Source organism: Capricornis sumatraensis, chromosome 1 (genome assembly GCF_032405125.1).
Source record: "Capricornis sumatraensis isolate serow.1 chromosome 1, serow.2, whole genome shotgun sequence".
Taxonomy (NCBI): domain Eukaryota; kingdom Metazoa; phylum Chordata; class Mammalia; order Artiodactyla; family Bovidae; genus Capricornis; species Capricornis sumatraensis.
In genome coordinates, this window is record NC_091069.1 from 203,701,734 (window position 1) to 203,728,686 (window position 26,953).

General features: G+C 38.7%; 2 protein-coding genes and 1 non-coding gene across 5 annotated transcripts; 1 reads left to right on the top strand and 2 right to left on the bottom strand.

Moving 5' to 3' along the window:
* Window positions 1–864: 864 nt before the first annotated feature.
* MYNN (myoneurin) lies at window positions 865–16,853 on the bottom strand. 3 transcript variants are annotated; one of them, XR_011144935.1, is made up of 9 exons: window positions 16,826–16,853; window positions 15,573–15,869; window positions 11,086–11,876; window positions 10,226–10,385; window positions 6,719–6,897; window positions 5,765–5,848; window positions 4,805–4,891; window positions 2,841–3,161; window positions 865–1,035 (listed from the first exon to the last, which is right to left on the bottom strand). XR_011144935.1 is itself a non-coding variant. In XM_068972289.1 (8 exons), the coding sequence occupies exons 2-8, from the start codon at window positions 15,836–15,838 to the stop codon at window positions 2,899–2,901; spliced, it is 1,830 nt and encodes a 609-aa protein (XP_068828390.1). In that variant the 5' UTR covers window positions 15,839–15,869; window positions 16,826–16,853; the 3' UTR covers window positions 1,397–2,898. The 3 variants fall into 3 exon arrangements, 2 of the variants coding, with proteins under 2 accessions (XP_068828390.1, XP_068828391.1); XM_068972289.1 differs by lacking the exon at window positions 865–1,035 and having other exon boundaries at window positions 1,397–3,161; XM_068972290.1 differs by lacking the exons at window positions 865–1,035; window positions 5,765–5,848 and having other exon boundaries at window positions 1,397–3,161.
* A 2,005-nt stretch (window positions 16,854–18,858) lies between these two features.
* On the bottom strand, window positions 18,859–18,931 carry TRNAV-AAC (transfer RNA valine (anticodon AAC)). Its single transcript has one exon. It is a non-coding gene; the product is annotated as a tRNA-Val (tRNA).
* Window positions 18,932–23,740: 4,809 nt separating this feature from the next.
* Window positions 23,741–25,398, top strand: ACTRT3 (actin related protein T3). Its single transcript, XM_068985778.1, has 2 exons — window positions 23,741–23,928; window positions 24,480–25,398. The coding sequence occupies exons 1-2, from the start codon at window positions 23,741–23,743 to the stop codon at window positions 25,396–25,398; spliced, it is 1,107 nt and encodes a 368-aa protein (XP_068841879.1).
* The last annotated feature ends 1,555 nt before the right edge of the window (window positions 25,399–26,953 follow it).

Consider the following 26,953-nt stretch of genomic DNA (forward strand, 5'->3'; position numbering starts at 1 on the left):
AGCATGTTCTGGAGACTGATTCAGAGGGCCCAAGGTGTGGTGGGTCTTGGACACAACTATTTTTAAAATGTTTTTGATGTGTATCAAATGTTAGAGCTATCGTACTAGGATATTTAAATGAGTACATGTAGATTAACTATCTTTATATAAGCACATTTCAACTATCATTTGTACAATTTCTGTAGACATGAAACATACAGAAAAGTGACAAACTACTGTTGCAACAAATGACAGGACCTTTTCTTTTGGAAAAAGATAAAACACTTTTCTAAAATCTATCAAAATCATTCTATGAAATGAAACATAAAACATACCAGCAAAAAATCCTTTATATATAATCTATGGTTTCTTTTTTAAAAGCCTAAAATCTAACAATACAGAAGGAATTATCTAATACAAAACAAAATTAATTTAGAAAATAATTTCTTAGTAAGATCTTCAGCATTCTAAAAAGACTTTCAAAAAACGTAGTAATACTTATATAATTTATAATAGACCTTTCCCAAAACACTGCACTGTAACAAATATATTTAAAGATGAACTTAACTGATAATTATGAGTGTTACAATGATAGCAAATACAACTAAAACATATGCATAGGATAGTAATACAACATTAGAAGAAGAATGACAGGACAAAAACTCAGTCTTCAAACTTTCTTTACAAGTCATTCTGGAAGAGCGTCATGCCATGGCAATTTAAAATAAAATTATTTTAGCTAAGCAGATAATGTGATGAAGAAAAACACAATAAATCAACCTTAGCCACTCCAATCCTTTAATCTGAAAAATAATAAATGTAAAGGCTAATTTATGTAAAGACAAAATACTAATTATCATCATGTTAGAGGAAATCTGGTAACTACTACCCTTACACAATTATGACATCACTGTAGCAGTTTTTAAAAAGAAATTTTGTTCATTAGATGCTTGGATTAATGAAGATGTGAATTAAATATAACCTCTCCATTTCAGCAGACTTCTTAAAAAGGCTGAGTCTTAATTTTCTTTAATTTCTTCACATTCCAATAAATTCCTATTGAATTTAAGCCAGAATAGATTAGTTGAACATTTTTATAACTTTATAAATTGTATTTAAATCCTGTATATTAAATTAATACATATGAATAATTAGATTTCTTAGATAAATTAAATACTAAGTTTGATGTACATTGTACAAAGGCAGTATTTCAAACTCTAAGTCAATCCCACTGGTGGCAATTTATTGTGAAAATGCTGAGTGTGCTATGAAATGGTGATGATCTGTACAGTTTACAAGAATTTGGTTTCATTAAGTCTTCTAGTTGGTTCCTATGACTAGGACCCCAGAGAAAACACAAGAAATCAATACCAATAGAAAATACATTAATTTTATTACAGGTGTAGTTTAAAAGCAGAAAACAAATGAGCCATAACTAATGCATGGGAGAAATAGGAAATAATGTCACAATGGTGTTTGATCAGTAGTATAAGAACAGACTTTGTGGAACTAAAAATTTAATGTCCAAAGACTAGGCAGTGAGATTAAATCAATACGTGGGGAAAATAGAAGGGCCAAGTGGTAGTAAGTATCAGAATAAATTTGAATTTTCTAAGTTCATTAAGAAGGAAAGGGCCTAATGTGAAACTACAGCCACCACCAACTGTTACGGTTTAATCTATAAAAATTTCAAACTTGAAACTTATAAAAAACTCAAATATAAAATGTTTAATAAACTGGCTTTCTGATAATTCAAATGTCTACTTATAATTGAAGTTAATCTTTTAACTATTTATGAATATAAGTACCAAATTCAGAAGTCAAGTGTTTTATACTATGCACTAAGTTTCCATTTAGAAAATTCTTTAGGATTTCATTTTTTAAAAAGTGCATAAGAAGTATAAGAGAAGCTTATCAAAAATTTTCAAAACTCAGTATATTTCCCTCATCTCCAATAATCTAGAAACTTATTAAAACAATCTGCATCAAATTTGAAACTGCTTTTAATAAGATAAAAACACCAAATATCTATCTAAAATTCATTTTGAAAATGTAGTCTCAGATAACTCAAATCAAAAAAGTACTGACCACTGGTTTTCTCCAGAATTCTGAGTTCTACACAATAAAATTTATATCTAGTTTTCTAGTTTTTAAGAGAAGCACTTTTTGTTTCATTAGAAAAGTTACCTTCAGTGGACTATATTAATAGAGAAATAGCACAATTCTTACTCAGTACCTCAATTTTTATAGTAGAAATATGAATTTCCCCCCTCACAGTTTATATGTGAAAGTCTTCCCTTGTGGCTCAGCTGGTAAAGAATCCGCCTGCAATGTGGGAGACCTGGATTCAATCCTTGGGTTGGGAAAATCCCCTGGAGAAGGGAAAGGCTACCCATCCCACTATTCTGCCCTGGAGAATTCGCCAAAGAGTCAGACACGACTGAGCGAGTTTCATAGTTTATATACTGGTCTATGGAGCTTGCTAACAGCACTGTCATGGGCTGATACTATTATGGATTTTGTTTAAATTTTGAGAAGAAAATAAACATATTCTACAGGTCAAAACTCAATCATAAACTGATAGATTTCACTTCAGTAAATGAAAGGCAATTCTGAAATGAAAAACAGAAATGGAATTAAGGCAGCTCTAAAACAAAGTTATACTTATTCACCCCAATTAGTGCTACTGCAGTATAATTCATTCCTTTAAAAGCTGTGTGGATAAACCTAGACATGAAAGCCAAACATCAAAACAAGCACTGCAGCTATGATGCAGCACCAGGTGCTTTTACTTCGGTGAATGAAAATAATGGTCACAACTCAAATGAATGGTCAATTTAATATGAATATATGCACCTTACCAGCAATGTTTATGTTTACTACCAGAGACGTCTTAGCAATTCCATATTCCTCACAAAGTCAATATAGCTGTTGTAAAAAAATCAACTGTGGCTCTGAATACCCGTTCACGGCCGGCCTCAGCAACGCGTCTGGCGCAGGGGACTGGCTGTCTGTGACAGGCAGCAGCAGGTGGTGGTCCTCAGCCCCCAGTGGGAGAGTCAGTGGCAAAGTCACATCAGAAGGTTTCACGTCCAGAGTTTCTGACAGAGGGCTTTTTTGCATGGAGTCTTGTTCACTCAAGGGATGGTCCTCTATACTGGAATCTAGAATTTTATCTGCACCTGAAGAAGGGAAAACATTCACTATCTTTCAAAACAAAACAAAAACCCTGAGGAAGACTCATCTACTTACCATTCCCATTCTAACTCCACCTTTAGTCACACACTGTTTCTCTTCTGCTGATCTGCCCGTCTCATTACCTGCACAAATCCATCATGGGCCTCAAGACTAGGTTCACACATCAACTCCATTATAAAAATGGACTTAATCGCTCTAGACCAGGGTAAGCTGTTTCTTAATCACTCATTTGTCGATACTTCATATACCACCTTGGGACACCTAGCTATCTATCTTACTGCTATGTAACATCCTACTTAGGTATGCCTTGAATGCTCAACAGATGATATATTCCTTAGAGCAAATGTCTAATTATACTTCTCTACTTTCAAGTACTTCACAGTGCTACACAGATAAGTACTCTTTAATTCACTGACTGTATTAGTGAGTAATTCATATCATTCTGTGAGTTCAAGTTCAGAAGTATGGTACTTTCATTTATTTTCAGAAGAAATTCTGCATAACTCAAGGGATTAATTATGTGGCTGTCTAAAGACACACTTTTCTCTTCAAATTTTCCACTAGCTTTCCCATGCTCTTGTCACTCCAAAAGTACTAACATGATTTCAATCTCACTACCCTCATTAGACAAACTTGCATACTTTTATAAAGTTATAACTCTATTTTTGCCAAACTACTCTTTAGTTCAACCAGTCAAGAATACAACCTGCAGTTTCTTGTTGCAGTGACTCTCTTCACAATGTTCTCTCTGCCTGGATGAACATTTCCTTTCCCTCTTCCATCCTCCATGTTTCAGGTTCTCTAGAATTAAGCTTTCCCAATACTCATGTCAGAAGGACTTAATCTCTTCTTCAGTACTCTTATGTCTTTACCATATCCCACATTTTGTCTTGTAATCACAGTTATTTATTTAGATTTCTGGTTTCCCACACTAGACTGTAAGCTCTTTGAGGACTAGGACTACACTTTCCTAGTACTGGCATGGTTACGTGTACTTTAGAGGTACTTAATAAATGCTCGTTGAATTTATGACTCACTAAAGTTTTCAGATGTTACTACCTTAATCTTTATGATGTTTACTACCAAAAACTTACTATCATCTCTACACAGTGAGGAAGATTAATTTTGTTTCTAGGCATAAAAGAATGGTAAGCATGTTGAAACTTTTTTAAGGATTCATTTTTAAGCAACAGACTAAAAATTCTGTGGTATGGTTTTCCATTTCACATATTATGACAATTTGGGGATATCTGTTTCCCTATTTCCTCTTACACAATTTTTGGACTAGTGTTCATGGTGCTCCCTTCTCTGCATAACTACAATAAACCCCAGGTAACCCAGACTCTAGTATGGGAAAGAGTGATAAACAGTTGTTTATGTATTCTTTCATTCTTGAAATTGTTCATACATCAGGTTTTTAAAGGAGAAAATATTTTAAAGCAATGTTTACTACAAGGTCAATATGGAAAGAGGGAACTCACCTGCACATTACAAAGCTACCTTCCTCATATGGGTACACCTTATTTAAAAAAATATATATCTAATTTAAACTGTTAGAATATGTATCTCAACATTTTAAGGAATAGCAAATGAGAGCTCCAAATTTTTAAAAAACACAAGCATTTACCAGAATGTACTTTTGTTTTGTGCTTCTTTAAATTTTTAATATCTGTGTAAGAATTTCCACATAATTCGCAGATAAATGGTCTTTCTCCTGAAAAATAAGTTAAAAAATCAAAGCTCAGTATTTCAGAAACTGCTAAGGCAAAAATACCAACGTTCATGAACACAGTACTAACATTACTATATTACTTTAATTTCTTTCAAATTACCATTTTAATCTCTTGGCTCTAACATAGCAAAATAAAAGCTTCCATACATAGCCACTCCTTTCCTTTATGCAAAGCTTCCCTATTTCAAGGAAAAATCAAGCATTTTCACTGACAGAAACCTCAAACTAAAAAATTAACTCTATCAGACATTTAGTGAGTGCCAATAATATGCCAGACTCTGGCTGAGAGATGTAGCTGAGGGGGGAAAATGCACAATTATGGTTTCCACTCTCAGGTAGCTTATAAATTAGAAAACCCTTTCTATTATGAGGAATAACTTTTAGAAAGAACAGTACATTTTCAAAGTGGTCTTTTCCTTTGTTTTAAAAAACCTTGAACATTTAATATGTTCTTCATACTATCTGTATACTACCTTTTAGAATAACCTGTCATTGTTAGAATATATCCCTAAAACTTTGCACACTGAATATTGTTTCCTAAGAAAATCTGATATTATCTTAGTATTACCCATCCCTTTTCATTTTTTGGCATATCTGTGCAATTTTATCCAAATCATTTAAAAACTACTGATTACCTGGAACATGTCTTAGAATCTACATAATTCTCAACCCAATTTAATCCATACTCCAAACAATAAAAAAACAAACAAATAAAAGCTGATACTCATACATTAAAATATAGCTATAGCTAGAGTATGACTAGATACCATATAGTCCATAATGGTTTAAAGTCAATGTTTACATAAAAAGAAATTAGAGAGAACAAAAAATAATACGTTCTCCCTAAACACAGACCTGTATGGGATCGAAAGTGTTTGTTGAGCTCTCCTGAGGAAATAAAACTTTTCCCACAAATACCACATATGTATGGTTTTTCACCTAGATGGAAAATAAAAGATAGCGAAGTGGTGTACTATACCAATATAATATTTATCAATTACAATAATCTATAGTAAGCTGTTCTAAAGTATTATTTAAATTAAGACCTCTTTATATTGTATTTTAGAGGTATTTTCAGTGTGATCCAACTTAAATGAACATTAGTAATTATTTTACACTGTTCATATAACCTGATACTTTTTCATATAATAAAACTTTCTCCAAATATCCTTCCAGTAGACTAAAAATGGGCAAGAAGTCTGACTTTTATAAAATTAAAAACATGAAAATTCATCAATCCATATTTCAATTCTTCTTATCTACAAGATTATTAAAGGGGAATTAAAATCACTTAGGAAGATCTATTAAAAATTACCCTATTAAAAAAGTGAAAATCTTTGAACAACAGATTTTGCTTCAAAATTGATACTTTGGGTTTTAAGTATTTATTTAATTTACAAATCTTAGAATGTTTTGTAGAAAAAGTCCTAAGAAGTTACTAAATTGATGTTCTATTGAAACTCATCCCAACCCCTTAACTTTACAGCTTTATTCCAGGGAAATGAAGCTTCAAGAGGCTAAGTTTTTCTAACGCCATAAAAAATGTCAACTCAAACTTACATACTGTCAAAATTACCTAATTTTCATGTACGTAAGTTACATGATAAAAAAAATTTCACCCACTGTTTATTATTCTAGTAAATATGTCTGTTTTTACATCTAATATTTATGTGAAAATCAGAAACATAAAAAGCTTCAAGAAGCACAAACAGAAAAGCCTGTAACCTACTTTTTGTAAAGGCTCAATTTCCACTTTTCTTTTATTTACAACTGTCCTTATTTTAGGCAATCCCTGTGTCACATTCTTACCTGTATGTTTCCGAGAATGAGTGATAAGAGAACTAGAGACAGCAAATGCCTTCCCACAGGTATCACACACATAAGGCTTTTCTCCTGTATGCCTTCGAACATGGTAGGTCAATGTGCTGGCTTGGGCAAATCGCTGTCCACACCTATCACAGACATATGGCTTCTCTCCACTATGCTTCCTATTAGTAAATAATTACAGAGATATATGATGGCAAATAAAACAATCTGAAGATCATGCTACACAGCAAACTTTTCTGTACAATTTTTCATGCAGCATTTTCATTTCATCTGAACAGATCTAGAAAATGTATTTTAAATCAACAGTTTTCCCCAGAAATAAAGCCACACACCTATGATCAATTAATCTGTGACAAAGGAGGCAAGACTATACAATATTGGAAAGACAGTCTCTTCAACAAATGGTGCTGGGAAACTGAACAGCTACATTAAGAAAATGAAATGGATTAAAGACCTAAATGTGAGACCAGACACTATAAAATTCCTAGAGAAAAGCACAGGCAGAACACTCTGACATAAATCTCAGCAATATCTTTTTCGATCTGCCTCCCAGAATAACGGAAATAAGCACAAAAATAAACAAATGGGACCTACTTAAATGTAAAATCTTCGGCATAGCAAAGGAAACAATAAACAGAACAAAAAAGACAACCCACAGATTGGGAGAAAATGTTTGCAAATGATGTGACCAACAAGGGATTAGTCTTCCTTAACAGCATCAAAACAACCCAATCAACAAATGGGCAGAAGACCTAAATAGACATTTCTCCAAAGAAGACACACAGATGGCCAAGAAGTACATGAAAAGATGTTCAATATCACTATTATTAGAGAAATGGAAATCAAAACTATGACATAAAAAGAAAAGAACTACAACATATCACATTACACCAGCCAGAATGTCTTATTATCAAAAAATCCATAAACAAACACTGAAGAGAGGCTGTGAAGAAAAGGGAACCCTGCTGCACTGTTGGCAATGTAAACTGGTACAGCCACTAGGAAGAACAGTATGGAGGCTCCTTAAAAAACTAAAGACAGAGCTACCATGCCCCTGCACGCCACTCCTGGTCATACACCCAGAGGAAAACAAGATCCAAAAGGATACATGCACCCCAATGTTCACTGCAGCACTGTTTACAACAGCCGAGACATGAAAGCAACCTAAACGTCCATCTACAGGGGAATGGATAAAGACGTGATACTTTTATACAACAGAATATTACTCAGCGATCAAACAGAATGAAACGCCTTTTGCAGCAACAAGATTGGACCTAGAGACTGTTACACAGACTGAAGTCAGTCAGAGAAGGAGAAATATATGAAATCCCTTATATGTGGGATCTAAAAAGAAATGATACATATGAACAGAAAGAGGCACAACATACTTAGAGAAAGAAATTATGGTTGTGCGGGAGCGGGGTTGGGGGGAAGGATGGGAAGAAATAGTTGAGGAGTTTGGGATGGGCACGTACACACTGCTATACTGAAAATGGATAAACAAAAAGGACCTACTGCATAGAGCATGGAACTCTGCTCAATGTTATGTGGTAGCCTGGATGGGAGGGGAGTTTAGGGGAGAATGGATATATGTATATGTATGGCTGAGTCCCTTCCCTGTTCACTTGAAACTATCACAACATTGTTTATTGGCTATATTCCAATACAAAATAAAAAGTTTAAAAATAAATTTAAAAATAAAATCAACAGTTTCGATGTATAATGTCAAGAATAAATGTTTCAGTTGTTATGAAAACATTAGTTCTGAGACCAGTTCAAAGTTTTCCCATCAGCTATATGTGGTAGTCAAGTATGCCCACAATACTACAGGCAATGATTTTTGCTTGTCCACTCCCTTTCCTTAAACCTTCAGCACCCATCCTCACTCTCAGCTGATGTCCTTGCTTCCTGTTTTGCTAAGAAAAATCTTAGCAATCAGAAAAAAATTTCTACATCACAAACCTCCACCTATAGGCATCTACAGAGTTTGCTTTTCTTCAGAACAGTAGTTCTTCCTATTTGTACACGTAAGACACTATCCCCCATGCCTACTCCAGGTTCACTCCTGAAATTTCTTCCATCCTGTATCAATTCCCTCCCCCTTTGGATTATAAAATACAAATATACTGATACATCTCCCATCTTAAAAAAAAAAAAAAAAAAAACCCGACCCTACTTGTTTCTCTATTTTCTGCTCTCCTTTTGGTAAGATCCTGAGTCTCCAAGAGTTCTACTTTCATTTCTTCCCCACTAATCTCTGCTAACACTGCTTTTGTCAAAACCACTGCTAACCTTTTACTTTGCCAAATCCAATAGTCAATTCTCAGTCCTAATCTCCCTGTCATCAGAATTTGACACAATGACGGCTCCCTTCTGAAATCATTTCCTCCACCTGGGTTCTAAGACTGCCCACCATTCTGGTTTGCCTCTATTTTTGCTGTTCCTTCCTAGTCACTTCAGCTGGTTCAGCTTGGCTACCTCTCAGAACTCAAAGTTAGTGTGCCTCATGGCTCCATCTTTTGATGTTTTTTCTGTCCATCTTCATTCTCCTGGTGACCTCATCTCTAACATTATGACTTTAAATACTACCTACATGCCAATGACTCCGAATTTATGCTGCTGCTAAGTCGCTTCAGTAGTGTCTGACTCTGTGCAACCCTATAGATGGCAGCCCACCAGGCTCCTCTGATCCTGGAATTTTCCAGGCAAGAATACTGGAGTGGGTTGCCATTTCCTTCTCCACCGAATTTATGTCTTCAGCTCAAACCAGTCCCCTGACTTCCAGACTGAACCATCTCTTACACATTTCCATTCATGTATCTAAGTCATCTCAAATTTAACATGATCAGAACTCTACTCCTAAACTCCCACACTGAAACTTAAACTGCTCTATTCACAAATTCCCATTTCAGTTAATGGTAATTCCATCTTTTCATATGATCAAGCTCAAAACCTGCATATCATTTTTAATTCTATTTTATACCCCACATCCAAATGTGCTGAGAATTCTGTTTGCTATACCTTTAAAGTATATGCAGAATCTGACTACCACTTGTCTCTCCCACTACTACATTTCTGACCTGAACCATCATCCCTCTCTCGGGTTTTATCTATAGCTTCCTAACTGGTAACTTTGCTTTCACTCTTGCAATCTTACAATTTTTTGCTAACAAACCATCCACAGTGATCTTAAATGCACATAAGTTCACATCACTTATTTCTCATTCTTAAATACGAAAGCTTCATAATGGCCTACAAAACCTTCACCTTCCAAACACCGTAACACCATTCAGACCTTATTTCCCTCCCTTACTTATTCCCCTCCAGGCATTATGGCTTCCTTCTGGTTCCTTCACTGTGCTAATAATATTGTGTGACAGTACCACAATTACAACTCTACTGTCCTGAATTCTCATATAATAGTCTATTTAAGGCTACAGTGAATGACAGACTTAAAGATCAAGTGTCTTTTTTTGCTTTTATTTTTACCTTGCATGAATCTTGAGATTGCTAGAAGTTGCAAATTGTAAATTGCATACATCACATTTATAGGGTTTTTCCTCACCATGATGCATGCGACTATGGAAGACTAGCTGGCATTTCTGAGCAAATCCTTTATCACATAATTCACATTTGTATGGCTTCTCACCTAAAAGAAAAGTAAATAAAATTTGTATTTAGAAGGAAATATTGCTTTAGTTGCTTAATTCATACAAGCTTTCAAAAGAGTTCAACAGTATTAGTTTCAGTATTCAGAAAATATTAACTGCTAGAAATAAAAAAGCATATAGGATCTTTTTCCAGACTGATTATTGAAAATACCAATAGAGTTAAAAGAAATTAATGTTTCTTATTTCATAACAGTGAAAGGTGGTAAGAGAAATATATAATGCTTCTAAAAAGTACAAATCTAGCATACCAATAAAGGTTGAGGAAGCAATGTACATATAATTTTCGTTCAGAAGTTGACTAAGTCTAAGGAAGTAGGTAGTGAGATATGTTGGCAAAATCTGATAATCAGCCTGAGTTGTAATTACTTTTTCTCTTTATCAGTTTTAATATATTGTCTGTTAAACAGTTAGCAAGCTAGAACTTAATTTATGCTTATTTTAACTATGAGGAAAAATGGTTTAGAGTTCACACACTGGGACTTCAGAGTACCAATTACAACAAAACAAAGAGCCATTAAATATTTGGTCACAATTACAAAGGTATTTTCAAGTCTAACATGCTCAATATTTTTATGAATCTAAGTGTACACTAAATTTTGGACATAGTCAACACTATATATTAATGTCTATATAAACATTTCAGTCACAATATAAAAACTGTACTTCCCACAGTCTTACCTGTATGAGTTCTTACATGAGTTTTCAGCTGGTTACACTGGGTAAATGCCTTTCCACACAAGTGGCAGACATAAGGTTTGACTCCTTTATGTATTCTCATGTGCCTTCTCAAGCTGCTGGCTTCTGAAAACACTTTCCCACATGTGTTACACATTGGTTTGGCCTTGGAATACCTCTGATCCAGCTCTTCTCCAGAGCTTTCCAGTTCATAAGAGTTCTTGACACTGGCTATATTAGACATAGAGTGTTCTTTCAGAGCACAGTTTGGCTGTGATTTTCCACGTTTCCGTTTCACTGTAACAGTCTGCACAATATCTTGTGCTGGGAAAGTATTTTCCACAACTGATGTCAACTCAAGTTCTGAATTACTTCTTTGTGCAACTTGTTCTATTATAGGTGTGGACAACTTATTTGCATCGAGAAATAATTCAACAGACGCATTCTCTAAAATGTCACTGGGATATTGCACTGTTTTATTCTGCCCTGTTTTCTGGGAATTGAAGGCCTTCTTCTTCTTTTTAGTTTGAGATGACTTCTTTGCTAAAGCTCCTTGCTTAGGATTTGCCTGAACTAAATCTGTAGACACTTCTGATTTCTCCCGACTGTTATAATCTCGCAGAGTCAGGAGACAAGTCTGTTGATTCACCTCAATGTTTCCAGTAATACTAGATATCTCTGTAGAAGAGGGATTAGCAATAAAAGCAAAATCTTCCATCTTTATTTTACATTTAGTGACCACCTCTTCCACTTTGAGATAGTCAGCAGCCTGATGGATTTCTTTAACATTCCAACTGTAAGGAAACAAGGCTAAATGACAATATTCTGATCAAAGAAAAAACGTTTTTGAAACACAACTACACAGATATTTCTGTCTTTTAAACACCTAAAGAAGTAGAATGATGAAAAATGATTAACAGAACAAATTTTTAAAATTTATTCACTCAGAGTGTTTAGGAAAAAACTTCAGTTTTACAGAACTTGAAAAGATAAAAGGTAATGAATCATTCATATGTACAGCCATGGAAAAACAAAAATGTTAATATCTCTACTTGTTAAAAAAACACTTGGAACACAAAAATAGTTGTTGGCAACCTACTGCCTCCTCCCATTTATCCTGAGGCCTCTTCAGATAGCAACCAACTTTTCTTTATTTGTAATTAGGAGTCTTACAACTATTATCTTCCTCTGCTCCTCTATGAGGAACCTGAACAGTATTTCTTGAAACTTTCTGTGTACTTGAATTTCCCAGGCATTTGTTAAATGTAGATTCAGATTCAGTAGGTCTATTTTGGGGCCCAAGCATGTGCATTTCTAACACACTCCCTGGTGATGCCAATGCTGCTGGCCCATGGATCACAGCTGAAGGAACGAGGTTTTAGAATGCACTAAGCTCTCTCTAGAAACATTCCCACCTTTTTGTGTTTGATATTCAACATAAATTAGCTGGAAAATTTGTCATATTAGAGTTATGTAGAAAAATTTAATGTTCAACATTCAAATCAGTATTTATTGAGCATCTACCACATGTGGTACTCACAGGGATATTAACACATATCAAACAGACTCTGCCCACCAGAAGTCAGGGGAAGGCTGGCTGTTCACTTACATTAACAACGGCTCTGTGCTACCAGCTGACTTAATTAGGGTAAGTCAGCATCTTTGGGGGCTTCAATTTTCTTAGTTGTAAAGTCAGAAAGCTGAGTTGGTATTAATACCAAAAACATGCCCTTTTAATTATTTGAGAATGAATATATACTTAACACACATACACATATATATATATATACACCCTCAAGTAACCCTCCTATTTGTCCTTTTCCCCAGAAAGAAATTTTTTTCAGAAAACATTAAGTAGATTTATAGACTAGTCTGGAAACCTAATCACCAGTTTTAGTGAACATTTTATTCTGGGAAAATCCATCCCAAATTCCTAAATATACTACAAACTTTTGGACAATTATATGTTTGCAAACTGACTTCCTTAGCTAAGAATACATTACTTACTCTATTCTTATGGCCTTTGGCTATAATTTTGGAACAAATAAGGGATGATCTTTGTAATCAAGTTAACTCTGTGTGTGCAAAGGTACAGTATGAATGCCCCCCAAACAAATACAATCTTATTAGTCTTCCATATGAATTTCTTTGCATGTATATAACACTTAGTCTGTAAAAACATTGTTTCTTAAGCATTTTAATTGATTTTGTTACACATTCTATTATTAAATTACAAAAAGTGAGAGACATTAGAATGAAACCCAAATTTATTCTATCACTTAATATACCAAGGTCTCAAATTACAATTGTTCTTAGTAAATGAACCACAAACTAGGTGAGATAACCTTTTTTTTTTTTTGAGATAACCTTTAAGACCACTACAAACTTGTACTGAATCACACACGAACTGTTCAGAACTGAAACTGTAATTCATACAAATTATTTACCTACTTCATTGACAGCCTATAAGCTCAGTTACAGTTAAAAAAATCAATTAGCATTTGTTCATGTCAATAACTGATTTGTTTTTGTTTATTAGCATGAAATTAAAAGTGTTTGCAAACTTGATTTCATTTTTTGAACAGTCACTGAAAATCATTTATTACCTATCCCAGATATATTGCTAACTGCTTTATATGAGTAACTATTTTACATACAAAGGATCAGAGGTTCAAAGTAACTCATCTAAGATCACAGAGCATTAAAACTAAGATTTGAGCAAGGAAACTAGCTCCTGAGTCCTCTTAATTCTTTATTATTCTGTTTTCTTAATAAGTTGTACAGACTTTCTATTTTTGGTCTATATCTTCTCTTACATTTGTGGCTGGGCTCAAACAATTAACTCCCCAGCCCTCCAGGAAAGATGTATATCAAAAAAGACTGAACCAAACATCTGGCTCTTCTTCACACTGGTCCTCTGCATGAAAACTCAAAGTAAGCTGCCCTTCAGTGTGTTCAAATCAATTCAAGATTTTCTGGCAAAGTTAACTGAGAGAGGGTAATCACTAAATCAAAGATCAACCAAAATTCACTGGTTTTGTGATTGTTTATTTTATATTACACATTCTAAATTTCTAGATCAAAGACACTTGTATAGCCAAATATTCACTAAACTTAGAACTAATATCGTGTGACATTTATCTGTGACACTGCTGTTCCTTTAAGCAACTTATACAGAACTGACATAAAAATTTCATTACATCAAAATTTAAAAGTAATCCCAAACAGCATGAATGATTCCTTTTTAATAGGATTAAGGAAAATCCTGATTCCAGCTTTTCAGAGAAATATATTTTCACGATAAGCTGCAATGTAAAAAAAGGGAAGGGTTTTGTTTAATGTGAACACATATGTATCTATAGAGATCATCTGGAAAACAATGTAAGAATATTTATCAAAGTGTTAAGAGTGATTATCCGTGTGTGGCAGAATTTCAGATGTTTCCTTTTTTGTTTTTTTCCTTAATTTTTCTCCAATAAATGTGGATTCAAAGGATTTGGAGAGTAGGATAGAAAAGAAGAAATAAAGGAAGGAAACTAATGTTCACTGGGAGACAGTAAATCCTAAATTTTCACAGTTAACAACCCATGTAGTTATTATCATCTCATTTTTTCAGATGGAGAAACTGAGGCCTAGAGAGGATGTATATTGATCCAAGAGACATAGTGACTGACAGGCAAGATCTAATTCTAAAGTTCATAACTGTGCTATGTCAGATGGTGACCTATTCATGTTTACACTTTCAAAAAAGCTGGAGAAAAGAAGGCGAGAGTAATTTGATGGGTTTCTCTTTCCTTTTATCCCCATCGCCCTTCTCTACAACAACCAGTAAACATATTAATTAGTATTAATCTTACACAGTTCATCGAAAATGAAAGACAAAATGCCTGAGTTACCAGGTTCTTCAGAACCTACTTGTCAGTGCAGTGACAGCATTCAACATCTCAGAGAAGCATTCTAGCCGACTTAAACATTGTATTTTTCTGAATCAAAATCAGGAAGAGGTCCTGCATGTTGCTATTTACAGTTAGAAAAGAGGGCACTATTTAAGAACAGACTTTTTCTTCTTTCTCCACCTATATCTCCCACCCAAACATCTTATGAGGTAGAGGATGAAGAGTGAGAGAGAAGACCAGAGGGAAACTAAAGACCAAAAAGCAAGGGGAAACTGGAATTAAATGAAAATTCATATTTCTATTTCCATCTTTAAGTTTCCATTCCTCAAAATACATACCTTCTTTCAGTAGATAAGTCAAATATGTCAAAAACCATGCTGTAATTCTATGAACATCTCTACTTTTTGTGCTTATGAAATGTAGTCTGTTTACTGCAAACCAGTGATATTGACCTCTTTATTAAAAACAACACTGGGCACATCAGTATTTGAAGACAGAGAGTTCAGGGACTGAATGGAAAAAATACTAATCTGCTTTAGCTCAAGGCTATTGACCAGCTTTTGTAAGTGAAAAGAAATAACATAGGTACCTTACCTGTCAAGATTTAAAGTTCCTGTGTATATAAACTCCAACAGTTTCTGAAATCCATCAGCCTTCACCTGACTCTGATCAAGAAAGACATTGTTCTCAGAAGTGCTCCTGTAGATTGCACCAAAATATTCACTAAACGAGGCAAGCACATTCCTGTGAGCTTTAAACTGGAATTCCCCAATGACTATGGTGCAGTCACAAAGAAAACCTGCTTCCCGTTGTTTGTTCAGTCTCTCTAAAAGGTGCTCACAGTGGTGCGAATACTGCATTTTGATATCGGAATCGAATTCTATCCTTGTTCTAAAAAAACAAGAGAGAGAGTAAATCAGCACCACTAAATTTTCATCAAACTTTTCTCCCAAGCCATTGGTGAATAAAGAGACATAGAACCCAAACAAGAACAAGGCCTGTTCTCATTTTACGTCCCCAGAAAATTCTTACCAAGCAAATACGGATAAAAATGCCGAAGGGATAAAAATCCTTCCTAGTTTTTATTTCATCTTGGTCAACTAACACAATCCTTTGGACACGTCAACAAATGACGATGTGTGAAAACATTTCCACAAAGTGAAACAAAAAAAAGCACCGCAAAATTTCACACTTCTACATCACAAGAGTCGGACACGACTGAGCGACTGAACTGAAGTGAACTGAACATCAGTTGAACCTTCACAGTTTCAAGCTCAGTGGGCACATGTAAATTACGAAAAAACAAAAAAAAATTAATACACCACTAAGAAATGATTCCTTGGGACAAATGGTCAAAGGACATGGTAGGAGTTCGTTAAAATTTTCTCAACTGCCTCTCTGCCTTTCGACTAAGTGTAAAACTGCTCTCAAATTGCCGAAACCCGTTACCTTCCGCAGAGCATACAGTAGCTTAAATGAAAGGCGGGTGCCGGAGGGGGCGGAGAACCAGCACAAGGGCCAAAAGTTTTCAAAGATCTGGTCACCCGCCCCGAGGAGGCCACGCTCCTCCCTACCACCACCCCCGTCTACTGGAGGCCGCAAGGGAAAGTGACAGTAAAAGCCGGTCTCTCCCGACTTCCGCCTTCCTGCCCTTCGCCCGGCTCCCACTCCCCCAATTCCCACGGCAGAGGTTGTGGCCAAGGCCAATATCGGGGCTGCCTCGCCCTAGCTTTCCACCCTAACACCTTCACTCCGGCCTGAATGCGAACTCCACGGAGCTTGCCCTCCAATGCCCCAAGGTCTGGAGAGAGCGGGAATAGCGGCCTGGGGGCAAAGATAGAACTCACCTATAGAAACCCGAGAGGGAACACAGTTTCTTCAGTCTCTCTCCGCCATCTTGGAAGGACGTCACCACGCCACGCTCCGCCTTTTCCCTGCTTCCTCCACGATGACGTCACATCCGGCTCCAGGCGATCCGCGTGTACGCGGTAGGCTCTAGGACCCTGGAGGTCCAACAGCAGCCTGAGGGTAGCAGGCTGGTACATAGAGACCCCGCTACTTAGCACACCGGGAACACCCGGAAACAGGGAGAGTCTTGGCTAGGAGACTTAAGGGCTCTCTTACGGAACCAAGCCTGTTGTCCTCACCTTGAGCATTCTAGATAGTCAGCATCTCGCGCTCGGCCTGCGTTTTGCGCGGAGGCTGAGCCGCGCTGCCCTGCGGCCTTCTTTCCAGAAGCCAAATTGTGCATTGTATGCTGGGGTTTGTAGTTAGTTGCTCGTCTTCTCCCATTATCCTCCACTTCCTTGAGGCCCACGAGTGGGAACAGCTATTTTGTGTACTCCGGCTCTCGGCCATGGGAATTTTGTAGCTGAGACTGATCACCCCTTTTTATTTTAGGTACTGCCGGAAAGCTCTTGGGAAACTATGAGTCTTGTTTGCATCAGCCAACTGGAGCCCAGTATCCAGGATACCCTTACCTGGTGATAGAAGTCTGAGATGCAAGAAAGCGGCGCAAAGCAGTAGGGCACACTGGGCATGCGCTTGAGGAAAGGTGGGCTTTATACCGGAAAAGGTTCTGCTTGTGGACTACTGCTGCTGTTGCTGCTAAGTCGCTTCAGTCGTGTCCGACTCTGTGCGACCCCATAGACAGCAGCGCACCAGGCTCCCCCGTCCCTGGAATTCTCCAGGCAAGAACACTGAAGTGCGTTGCCATTTCCTTCTCCAATGCATGAAAGTGAAAGTGAAGTCGCTCAGTCCTTTCCGACTCTTCGCGACCCTATGGACTGCAGCCTACCGGGCTCCTCCACCCATGGGATTTTCCATGCAAGAGTACTGGAGTGGGCCTGTAGACTAGAAAACATTTAATACAATTATTTGCATTCTATGCAGGTTTTTGTACAGTGAGGGAAGCTTGCCCGGCTACATACAGTCCATGGGGTAGGAAAGAGACAGGACTGAGCACGCGGTCAACCACAGTGAGGGAAAGGTTATCTCCGTGATTTAAAAAGACGTACAAACGGTACGTGCTGATATGTTAGGGTGAGTTCTTTCATGCTACTCGCGGACATCAAAAATCTAAGAAAACCAAAACTTCAGCTTTTTTTTTCCTTGTTAAAAGTTGTGTCAGGACCATGGGAAATTTGCTCACGACTTTATTTTAAAGAACATTGTAAACTTGAATTTATTCTTTTTTTTTTCTCGAGATTTTTTTTACAACCAGATTTTGTTTGCTCTCTGTAAATTCTTTCGAATCCGTAAGAACCATGTTTATGGTGGGGGGTGGGGGGGAAGTCCCACAACCGTTAGGTTTATAAGGGAAAAAAATGAGGCTGATTCTTTCTTGATTTCGTCTTGTCTCTGAGAAATTTTCTGACTATTTTTGTCGGAATCATTTTTCGTAATTTATTAATTCAGGGATAGCTGTGAGTCTATACTAGGTGTCAAACAGGAAGTATATGAAAGACCGCAAAACATGGTCTCTGGCATTTAGAAAAATCAACAATCTCAATGGGAAAACTAATGGAAAACCGAATGACTTGTAATACAAAGAGTGCTGAGGTGACAGGGATTACCAGTTTTTACCCTGCGTTTAACTACTCTTACTAGGCTGTACATTATTTTTTCAGTATCAGGTTGTGAATTGAATTTAAAAACAGTTGTTTAAAGTCTGGAACCCTCTTCCACGTGCGAGCCATTAATAAGAATATTTGTTAAATAAACTCCACGTAGAAAATTCAAATTCCCAAGGTACTGCAAATATTCATCAGACTTTTGCTTTTTAAAAGGGCAAGAAAAGAAGGATCACAGTCTCTTGTTAAAAGAAAAAAGAAATGAGAAAAGGGGGATCACAGGCTCCTGTTAAAAACAGAAATAAAACTGTTTCCGCCCGGTTTCGAACCGGGGACCTTTCGCGTGTTAGGCGAACGTGATAACCACTACACTACGGAAACCTCCCTGGAAAAGGAGCTTGAGAAACTCCCTCATAGTTCTTCACAGCTCTGCTGTACCATGCGGTACAGAAAGCTAGCCGTAACTTTTACCAAAAGAACAAAGAAACCCCAACGGAAAATAACCGTAAGTCCAGTTAAATAGTGCTACCATTTCAAAAGTTGGAATTTACGTACATTGTTTTCAAAGCCCCTAGTTAGAAACTGAGCACCCGTTAGTTGGCCCTTCTTTGAGCTTTACTTTCTTCTATGGAAAAGAAGTGTATTAGCTTCTTTGTTGCTGAGTGTCTCCGGTGTGTTTCGGGGCTTTGGCTGGCTAGGAAGAGGCTACTGCACTTGGATCCTGGAGTCCTCGCTCACGCAGGGGCGGTGGGGGGTGGGGTGGGGGAGGGGCACCAAACTCCCTAGCCCTGAACTTAGCTTTTAGAGAGAAAGCGACGCTTTCAGCCTCTGGTGGAAGGATGTGTAGTTTGGTTTTGAATTTCCTTCCTTGCTTCTGCACTAGTTTTAGAGAGTACTTAGTTTTAAAATCTTCTATCAGTTCAGTGCAGTTCAGTCGTTTAGTTGTATCCGACTCTGCGACCCCATGAATCGCAGCACGCCAGGCCTCCCTGTCCATCACCAACTCCCAGAGTTCACTCACTCATGTCCATGGAGTCAGTGATGCCATCCAGCCATCCCATCCTCTGTTATCCCCTTCTCCTCCTGCCCCCAATCCCTCCCAGCATCAGAGTCTTTTCCAATGAGTCAGCTCTTCACATGAGGTGGCCAAAGTACTGGAGTTTCAGCTTTAGCATCATTCCTTCCAAGGATATCCTAGGGTTGATCTCCTTCAGAATGGACTGGTTGGATCTCCTTGCAGTCCAAGGGACCCTCAAGTCTTCTCCAACACCACAGTTCAAAAGCATCAATTCTTTGGCACTCAGCCTTCTTCACAGTCCAACTCTCACATCCATACATGACCACAGGAAAAACCATAGCCTTGACTAGACGGACCTTAGTCGGCAAAGTAATGTCTCTGCTTTTGAATATACTGTTTAGGTTGGTCATAACTTTCCTTCCAAGGAGTAAGTGTCTTTTCATTTCATGGCTGCAATCACCATCTGCAGTGATTTTGGAGCCCCAAAAAATAAACTCTGACACTGTTTCCACTGCTTCCCAAACTATTTCCCATGAAGTGATGGGACCAGATGCCATGATCTTTGTTTTCTGAATGTTGAGCTTTAGGCCAACTTTTTCACCCTCCACTTTCACTTTCATCAAGAGGCTTTTTAGTTCCTCTTCACTTTCTGCCATAAGGGTGATGTCATCTGCATATCTGAGGTTATTGATATTTCTCCCGGCAATCTTGATTCCAGGTTGTGTTTCTTCCAGTCCAGCGTTTCTCATGATGTGCTCTGCATAGAAGTTAAATAAGCAGGGTGACAATATACAGCCTTGACGCACTCCTTTTCCTATTTGGAACCAATCTGTTGTTCCATGTCCAGTTCTAACTGTTGCTTCCTGACCTGCATATATATTTCTCAAGAGGCAGGTCAGGTGGTCTGGTATTCCCATCTCTTTCAGAATTTTCCAGTTTCTTGTGATCCACACAGTCAAACGCTTTGATAGTCAATAAAGCAGAAATAGATGTTTCTCTGGAACTCTGTTGCTTTTTCCATGATCCAGCGGATGTTGGCAATTTGATCTCTGGTTCCTCTGCCTTTTCTAAAACCAGCTTGAATATCAGGAAGTTCACAGCTCACGTACTGCTGAAGCCTGGCTTGGAGAATTTTGAGCATTACTTTACTAGCATGTGAGATGAGTACAATTGTGAGGTAGTTTGAGCATTCTTTGGCATTGCCTTTCTTTGAGATTGGAATGAAAACTGACCTTTTCCAGTCCTGTGGCCACTGCTGAGTTTTCCAAACTTGCTGGCATATTGAGTGCAGCACTTTCACAGCATCATCTTTCAGGATTTGAAACAGCTCAACTGGAATTCCATCACCTCCACTAGCTTTGTGCATAGTGATGCTTTCTAAGGCCCACTTGACTTCACATTCCAAGATGTCTGGCTCTAGATTAGTGATCACACCATCATGATTATCTGGGTCGTGAAGATCTTTTTTGTATAGTTCTTCTGTGTATTCTTGCCACCTCTTCTTAATATCTTCTGCTTCTGTTAGGTCCATACCATTTCTGTCCTTTATCGAGCCCATCTTTGCATAAAATGTTCCCTTGGTATCTCTAATTTTCTTGAAGAGATCTCTAGTCTTTCCCATTCTGTTGTTTTTTCTGTTTCTTTGCATTGATCGCTGAAGAAGGCTTTCTTATCTCTTCTTGCTATTCTCTGGAACTCTGCATTCAGATGCTTATATCTTTCCTTTTCTCCTTTGCTTTTCGCCTCTTCTTTTCACAGCTATTTGTAAGGCCTCCCCAGACAGCGATTTTGCTGTTTTGCATTTCTTTTCCATGGGGATGGTCTTGATCCCTGTCTCCTGTACAGTGTCACGAACCTCATTCCATAGTTCATCAGGCACTCTATCTATCAAATCTAGGCCCTTAAATATATTTCTCACTTCCACTGTATAATCATAAGGGATTTGATTTAGGTCATACCTGAATGGTCTGGTGGTTTTCCCTACTTTCTTCAATTTGAGTCTGAATTTGGTAATAAGGAGTTCATGATCTGAGCCACAGTCAGCTCCTGGTCTTGTTTTTGTTGATTGTATAGAGCTTTTCCATCTTTGGCTGCAAAGAATATAATGAATCTGATTTCGGTGTTGACCATCTGGTGATGTCCATGTGTAGAGTCTTCTCTTGTGTTGTTGGAAGAGGGTGTTTGCTATGACCAGTGCATTTTCTTCGCAAAACTCTATTTGTCTTTGCCCTGCTTCATTCCGCACTCCAAGGCCAAATTTGCCTGTTACTCCAGGTGTTTCTTGACTTCCTACTTTTGCATTCCAGTCCCACATAATGAAAAGGACATCTTTTTTGGATGTTACTTCTAAAAGGTCGTGTAGGTCTTCACATAGAACCATTCAACTTCAGCTTCTTCAGCGTGACTGGTTGGGGCATAGACTTGGATAACTGTGATATTGAATGGTTTGCCTTGGAGACGAACAGATATCATTCTGTCATTTTTGAGATTGCATCCAAGTACTGCATTTCAGACTCTTTTGTTGACCATGATGGCTACTCCATTTCTTCTGAGGGATTCCTGCCCACAGTAGTAGATATAATGGTCACCTGAGCAAAATGATAGGACACTGAAAGAGGAACTCCCCAGGTCAGTAGGTGCCCAATATTGCTACTGGAGATCAGTGGAGAAATCACTCCAGAAAGAATGAAAGGATGGAGCCAAAGCAAAAACAATACCCAGCTGTGGATGTTACTGGTGATAGAAGCAAAGTCTGATGCTGTAAAGAGCAATATTGCATGGGAACCTGGAATGTCAGGTCCATGAATCAAGGCAAATTGGAAGTGGTCAAACAAGAGATGGCAAGAGTGAACGTCGACATTCTAGGAATCAGCGAACTAAAATGGACTGGAATGGGTAAATTTAAATCTTCTATAGGGTGTGCAAAATTCAGGGTTTTTTTTTTTCAATCAGACACCAAGATGCACTTTTTGCCGCACAGCGTGCATATATCTTCTAAGCCTGAACTTCTTATGACCTAAGTAATATCGTTTATTCTGAAAAGAAGCAGATACACCTTTAAAAATCAGTAATTTTTAGGGAGAGTGAGCGTCCATATTACACCGGAGGCGGGGATTGGAGGAGTAATCTGATGGGATTACTAAAAAATAATTAAAAGTGAGATGGTACTATTTCGGTTTTGAGTACACTTTGTTTAGAAACCACGGAGAAAGAAACAAAGTATTGCCGATTATGTATAGATATAATTTATGTTAAATCCACTTTAAATCCTGGCACTTTTCCCCTTTCTCCTTTTAGAAATTGACAAAGTTCTCTTTCAAGAAGTTGAAAAGCGTGAATCGTGCCCCGCTTTATACAACACTTTCCCCGTTCAAATCTCTGCACCTTTTGTCAATTTCAAGGGCACATCTGAGAACTTCCCGCAGGACCCTGGACAGGCATGTATTAACCAGAATCTACATTCTGGTAAAGACCCACTCCAGTGTTCTTGCCTGGAGAATCCCAGGGACGGGGGAGCCTGGTGGGCTGCCGTCTATGGAGTCACACAGAGTCAGACACGACTGAAGTGATTTAGCAGCAGCAGCAGCAGATGGTAAATAGTCTGCCTGCAGTGCAGGAGGCCCGGGTTCGATCCCTGGGTCAGGAAGATCCCCTGGAGAAGGAAATGGCAACCCACTACAGTATCCTTGCCTGGAAAATTCCATGAAGGCGCCTGTACAGGCCATGGGGTCGCAGAGTCGGACACGACTGAGTGACTTCATTTTAATGACGTTGAGAAATAAAAGGTTTTCACAGCTCATGGAGATATTAGAGATAGCCTTTTGTGAAGCCTTTTTTTTTTTATTAAGCTTTTGGGGAAGAAAGTCAGGTTTTCCTGATATTGGTATTCCTGGATTCCAAGGGGGTGAGGAGTGGTCCAGGCCGACGCAATTCTAAGTTGCACTTTAGAGCGCACCTTGCATCCATTGAGTCCTCTGCCTGGGACTCTCTTGCCCCCAACCCCTCCCCCGTTCCCCCCGACCCCTTCCCTAGCCCGCCCGGCTCAGACACATGGGGCGGTGCCACGGCCTCTATGACGCGGGGTTCCAGGAACTGAGACCCCGCACATCACTCTCCTCGCTCCCCGCAGCCACGGCAGTCCGAGCAGCCGGGAGACAGGAGGCGGCGGCGGCATGAGCTACTACCAGCTACCAGTGGTGATCGACAACGGCTCAGGAGTGATCAAGGCGGGCCTGGCCGGGTCCCGGGAGCCTCAGTTTGTCTACTCGGACATTGTGGGCCGCGCCAAAGGCGTCGAGGGCGCGCAGGAAGTGTGCGTGGGAGACCAAGCGGAGCAGCGGAGAAGCTCGCTTTCCATCAGGTACCGCCTTCTCCCGGCGGGCAGGACCCGGTGGAGGGGAAGGCGGGAGAACCCAGAGGAGGGACCGAGGCTAGAGAAAGGATAAAAAGCGAGTAAGGAGAGTTTCTGCCAGGCAGCGTTATTGCAAACGCTTGAGCACAAATCTCTGAGTGTACCACATACCTTAAGAGTGAACATTACTTGCTCTTTGTATCTATTCGAATATATTCAAATGTATAAACATTATCGTTCATAAAATACAAGTTCATTTAGAAATGTTAATTCCTGGTACCTTTGTCATTTGGGCTATTTGTTTTCAGCTAACTGATATGAAAACTACTATCATGTGAAGATCTCCCTATTTTCTTTTTAATTAAAAACGGTATTCCAAAGGGACAGGGAAGATGGAAATCAACAAAAAATTTCAGAGGAAGGTAGCTAGGGTATCTTTTGCTGGCAGTCACCGCCCATAAAGGGATACTGTTAATAAATATGAGGATTAACCCAAGTTTGAAGAGAGTAAAAACTGGAAAAATTTAAAGCTCCCATTTATCTTATCGCTCTTCTTACAGCTACCCAGTGGAACGTGGTCTCATTACTTCGTGGGGGGACATGGAGATCATGTGGCAGCATATCTATGATGACAGCCTTGGGCTAAAGCCCTGTGATGGCCCCGTCTTGATTACAGAGTCAGCACTGAACCCACTGGCCAACCGGCAACGGGTCACTGAGGTGTTTTTTGAGCATCTGGAGGTTCCTGCTTTCTTTATGTCCATCCAGGGGGTGCTAGCTCTCTTTGCAGCTGGCTTCACAACTGGCTTTGTGCTGAATTCAGGTGCTGGGGTTACCCAGTGTGTACCCATCTTTGAGGGTTACTGTCTGCCTCATGGTGTCCAGCAACTAGATCTGGCAGGTCTTGACCTCACCAACCACCTCATGATGCTGCTGAAGGAGAAGGGCATCATGCTGCTTCATGCTTCAGACAGAAAGATCATCACAGACATTAAGGAAACCTATTGCTATGTGGCAATGAACTTTGAGGAAGAAAAGGCCAAGAAAGCTGCCTGTATAGAGAAGATTTACCAACTACCTGATGGGAAGAGGTTCAAGCTCCATAATCAGCTCTTTCATTGTCCAGAGGCTCTCTTCTCTCCAAGTCTCATGCACCTTGAGACCCCTGGCATTGATAAGATGTGCTTCAGCAGCATAATGAAATGCGATGCAGATCTGAGGAATGCTTTTTTCTCCAATATTATCCTTGCTGGGGGATCAACCTCTTTCCCTGGTTTAGATAAACGTCTAGTTAAGGATATAGCAAAGATGGTGCCTGCCAACACCCCTGTGCAGGTTATTGCTCCCCCAGAAAGGAAAATATCAGTGTGGATGGGAGGCTCTATTCTTGCATCCCTGTCTGCCTTCCAGGACATGTGGATCACTGCTGCAGAATATAAAGAAGTTGGACCCAATATAGTACACCAGAGATGCTTCTGACTACAGATAACATGGTTAGGAGAAAATGTTTTGGGTATATGTGATAGAAAACTTTGGATATTATATATTTCTGGGAAAACAAAATATTTCAGTTATTGGAATGTCCATGTCTCTCTTGTATTTCTATAATGGAGAAGCAGTCAAATAACAGATGCTTACTGAGTTGAACCAAATTAAATGCTCGTGCTAAGTTTCTTCAGTTGTATCTTCACTCTTCATGACCCCATAGACTGTAGCCCACCAGGCACCTCTGTCCATGGAATTCTCCAGGCCAGAATACTGGAGTGCGTTGTCATGCCCCACTTCAGGGTATCTTCCTGACCCAGGGATTGAAACCATGTCTCATTTCTTTTGCATTGGCAGGCCAGTTCTTTATCACTAGCGCTTCCTGGGAAGCAAGTTAAATGCTAGAGGAGACATTATTCTTGACCTTGGAGATCTGACATTTCCTTTAGAGGGAGAGAGCAATTTGTGGTACAACATAGTATGTGCCAAATAAGTGATATAGCTTTCAGTTTGTTGAAGTTTATGAAAGGAAGGTTGCTATGAGGGAAGATTTCATAGCAGAGGGAAGCCTTCCCTATTGGCTCAGATGGTTAAACGTCTGTCTACAATGTGGGAGACCGGGGTTTGATCCCTGGGTCAGGAAGATCCCCTGGAGAAGGAAATGGCAATCCACTCCAGTACTATTGCCTGGAAAATCCCATGGACAGAGGAGCCTGGTAGGCTACAGCCCATGGAGTCGCAAAGAGTCAGACACGACTGAGCGAATTTACCTTTACCTAGGATGGGCATGGCAGGGTGAAAAAAAAAGGGCAGATATTCAGAAGAGCATAATGGAAATGAGTAAGAGTCTAGATATGAGGATGAACAAAGCATATTCAAGGCATGTTTAATACACTGGTTTAGTTAAAATGAAGAGCTCTTATTGAACAGACTAAGAGCAATGACTAGGAATGTAAATTAAGGCCAGAGGCTGGAAGGCTTTGTTTTAAACGTTGTATAGGTAAAAGATTTGAAAACAGGAGACGTAAAGAAATTAAGATGAATGTAGTGGTAGTTGGGAGGATAAATTGTCCTGGGAAAGGCCCTGTAGATTCAATGATCAATTAAAAAGTTATTAGTCTAGATATAAAGAAGTCTCACACTCAAGATTACAAGCAAGAAATGAAAAACTGACAAGTCTTGGTGCTTAATTAGTTATGAAGGGGAAAGAAGGGTCTGAAATGACCAAGATGGCTGAGAGAATGTTGGCAGTGTTGACATGACACAGTGTATTATCTGCCCTGTGCAAAGCACTGTTTTAAGTGCAGTAAGTGCTAAATCAGGAGTCAGATTGTATCCTGTGGAATCCAGCAGTTCAGTGTAAGAGATGAAATTCATACCTACTACAATAAGATGCAAAGTGGGTTAGTGTCTTAAGAGAAATGTGAAATGGGGTTTCATAGGAGGGAAAACACCTTGAGTGTTCAGGAAGACTTTCTGATAGATTTGGCTTTGGGGCTGAACTTGAAGCTGGAATTTAAATCTAATAGATTGCCCTCCCTCCGAATTT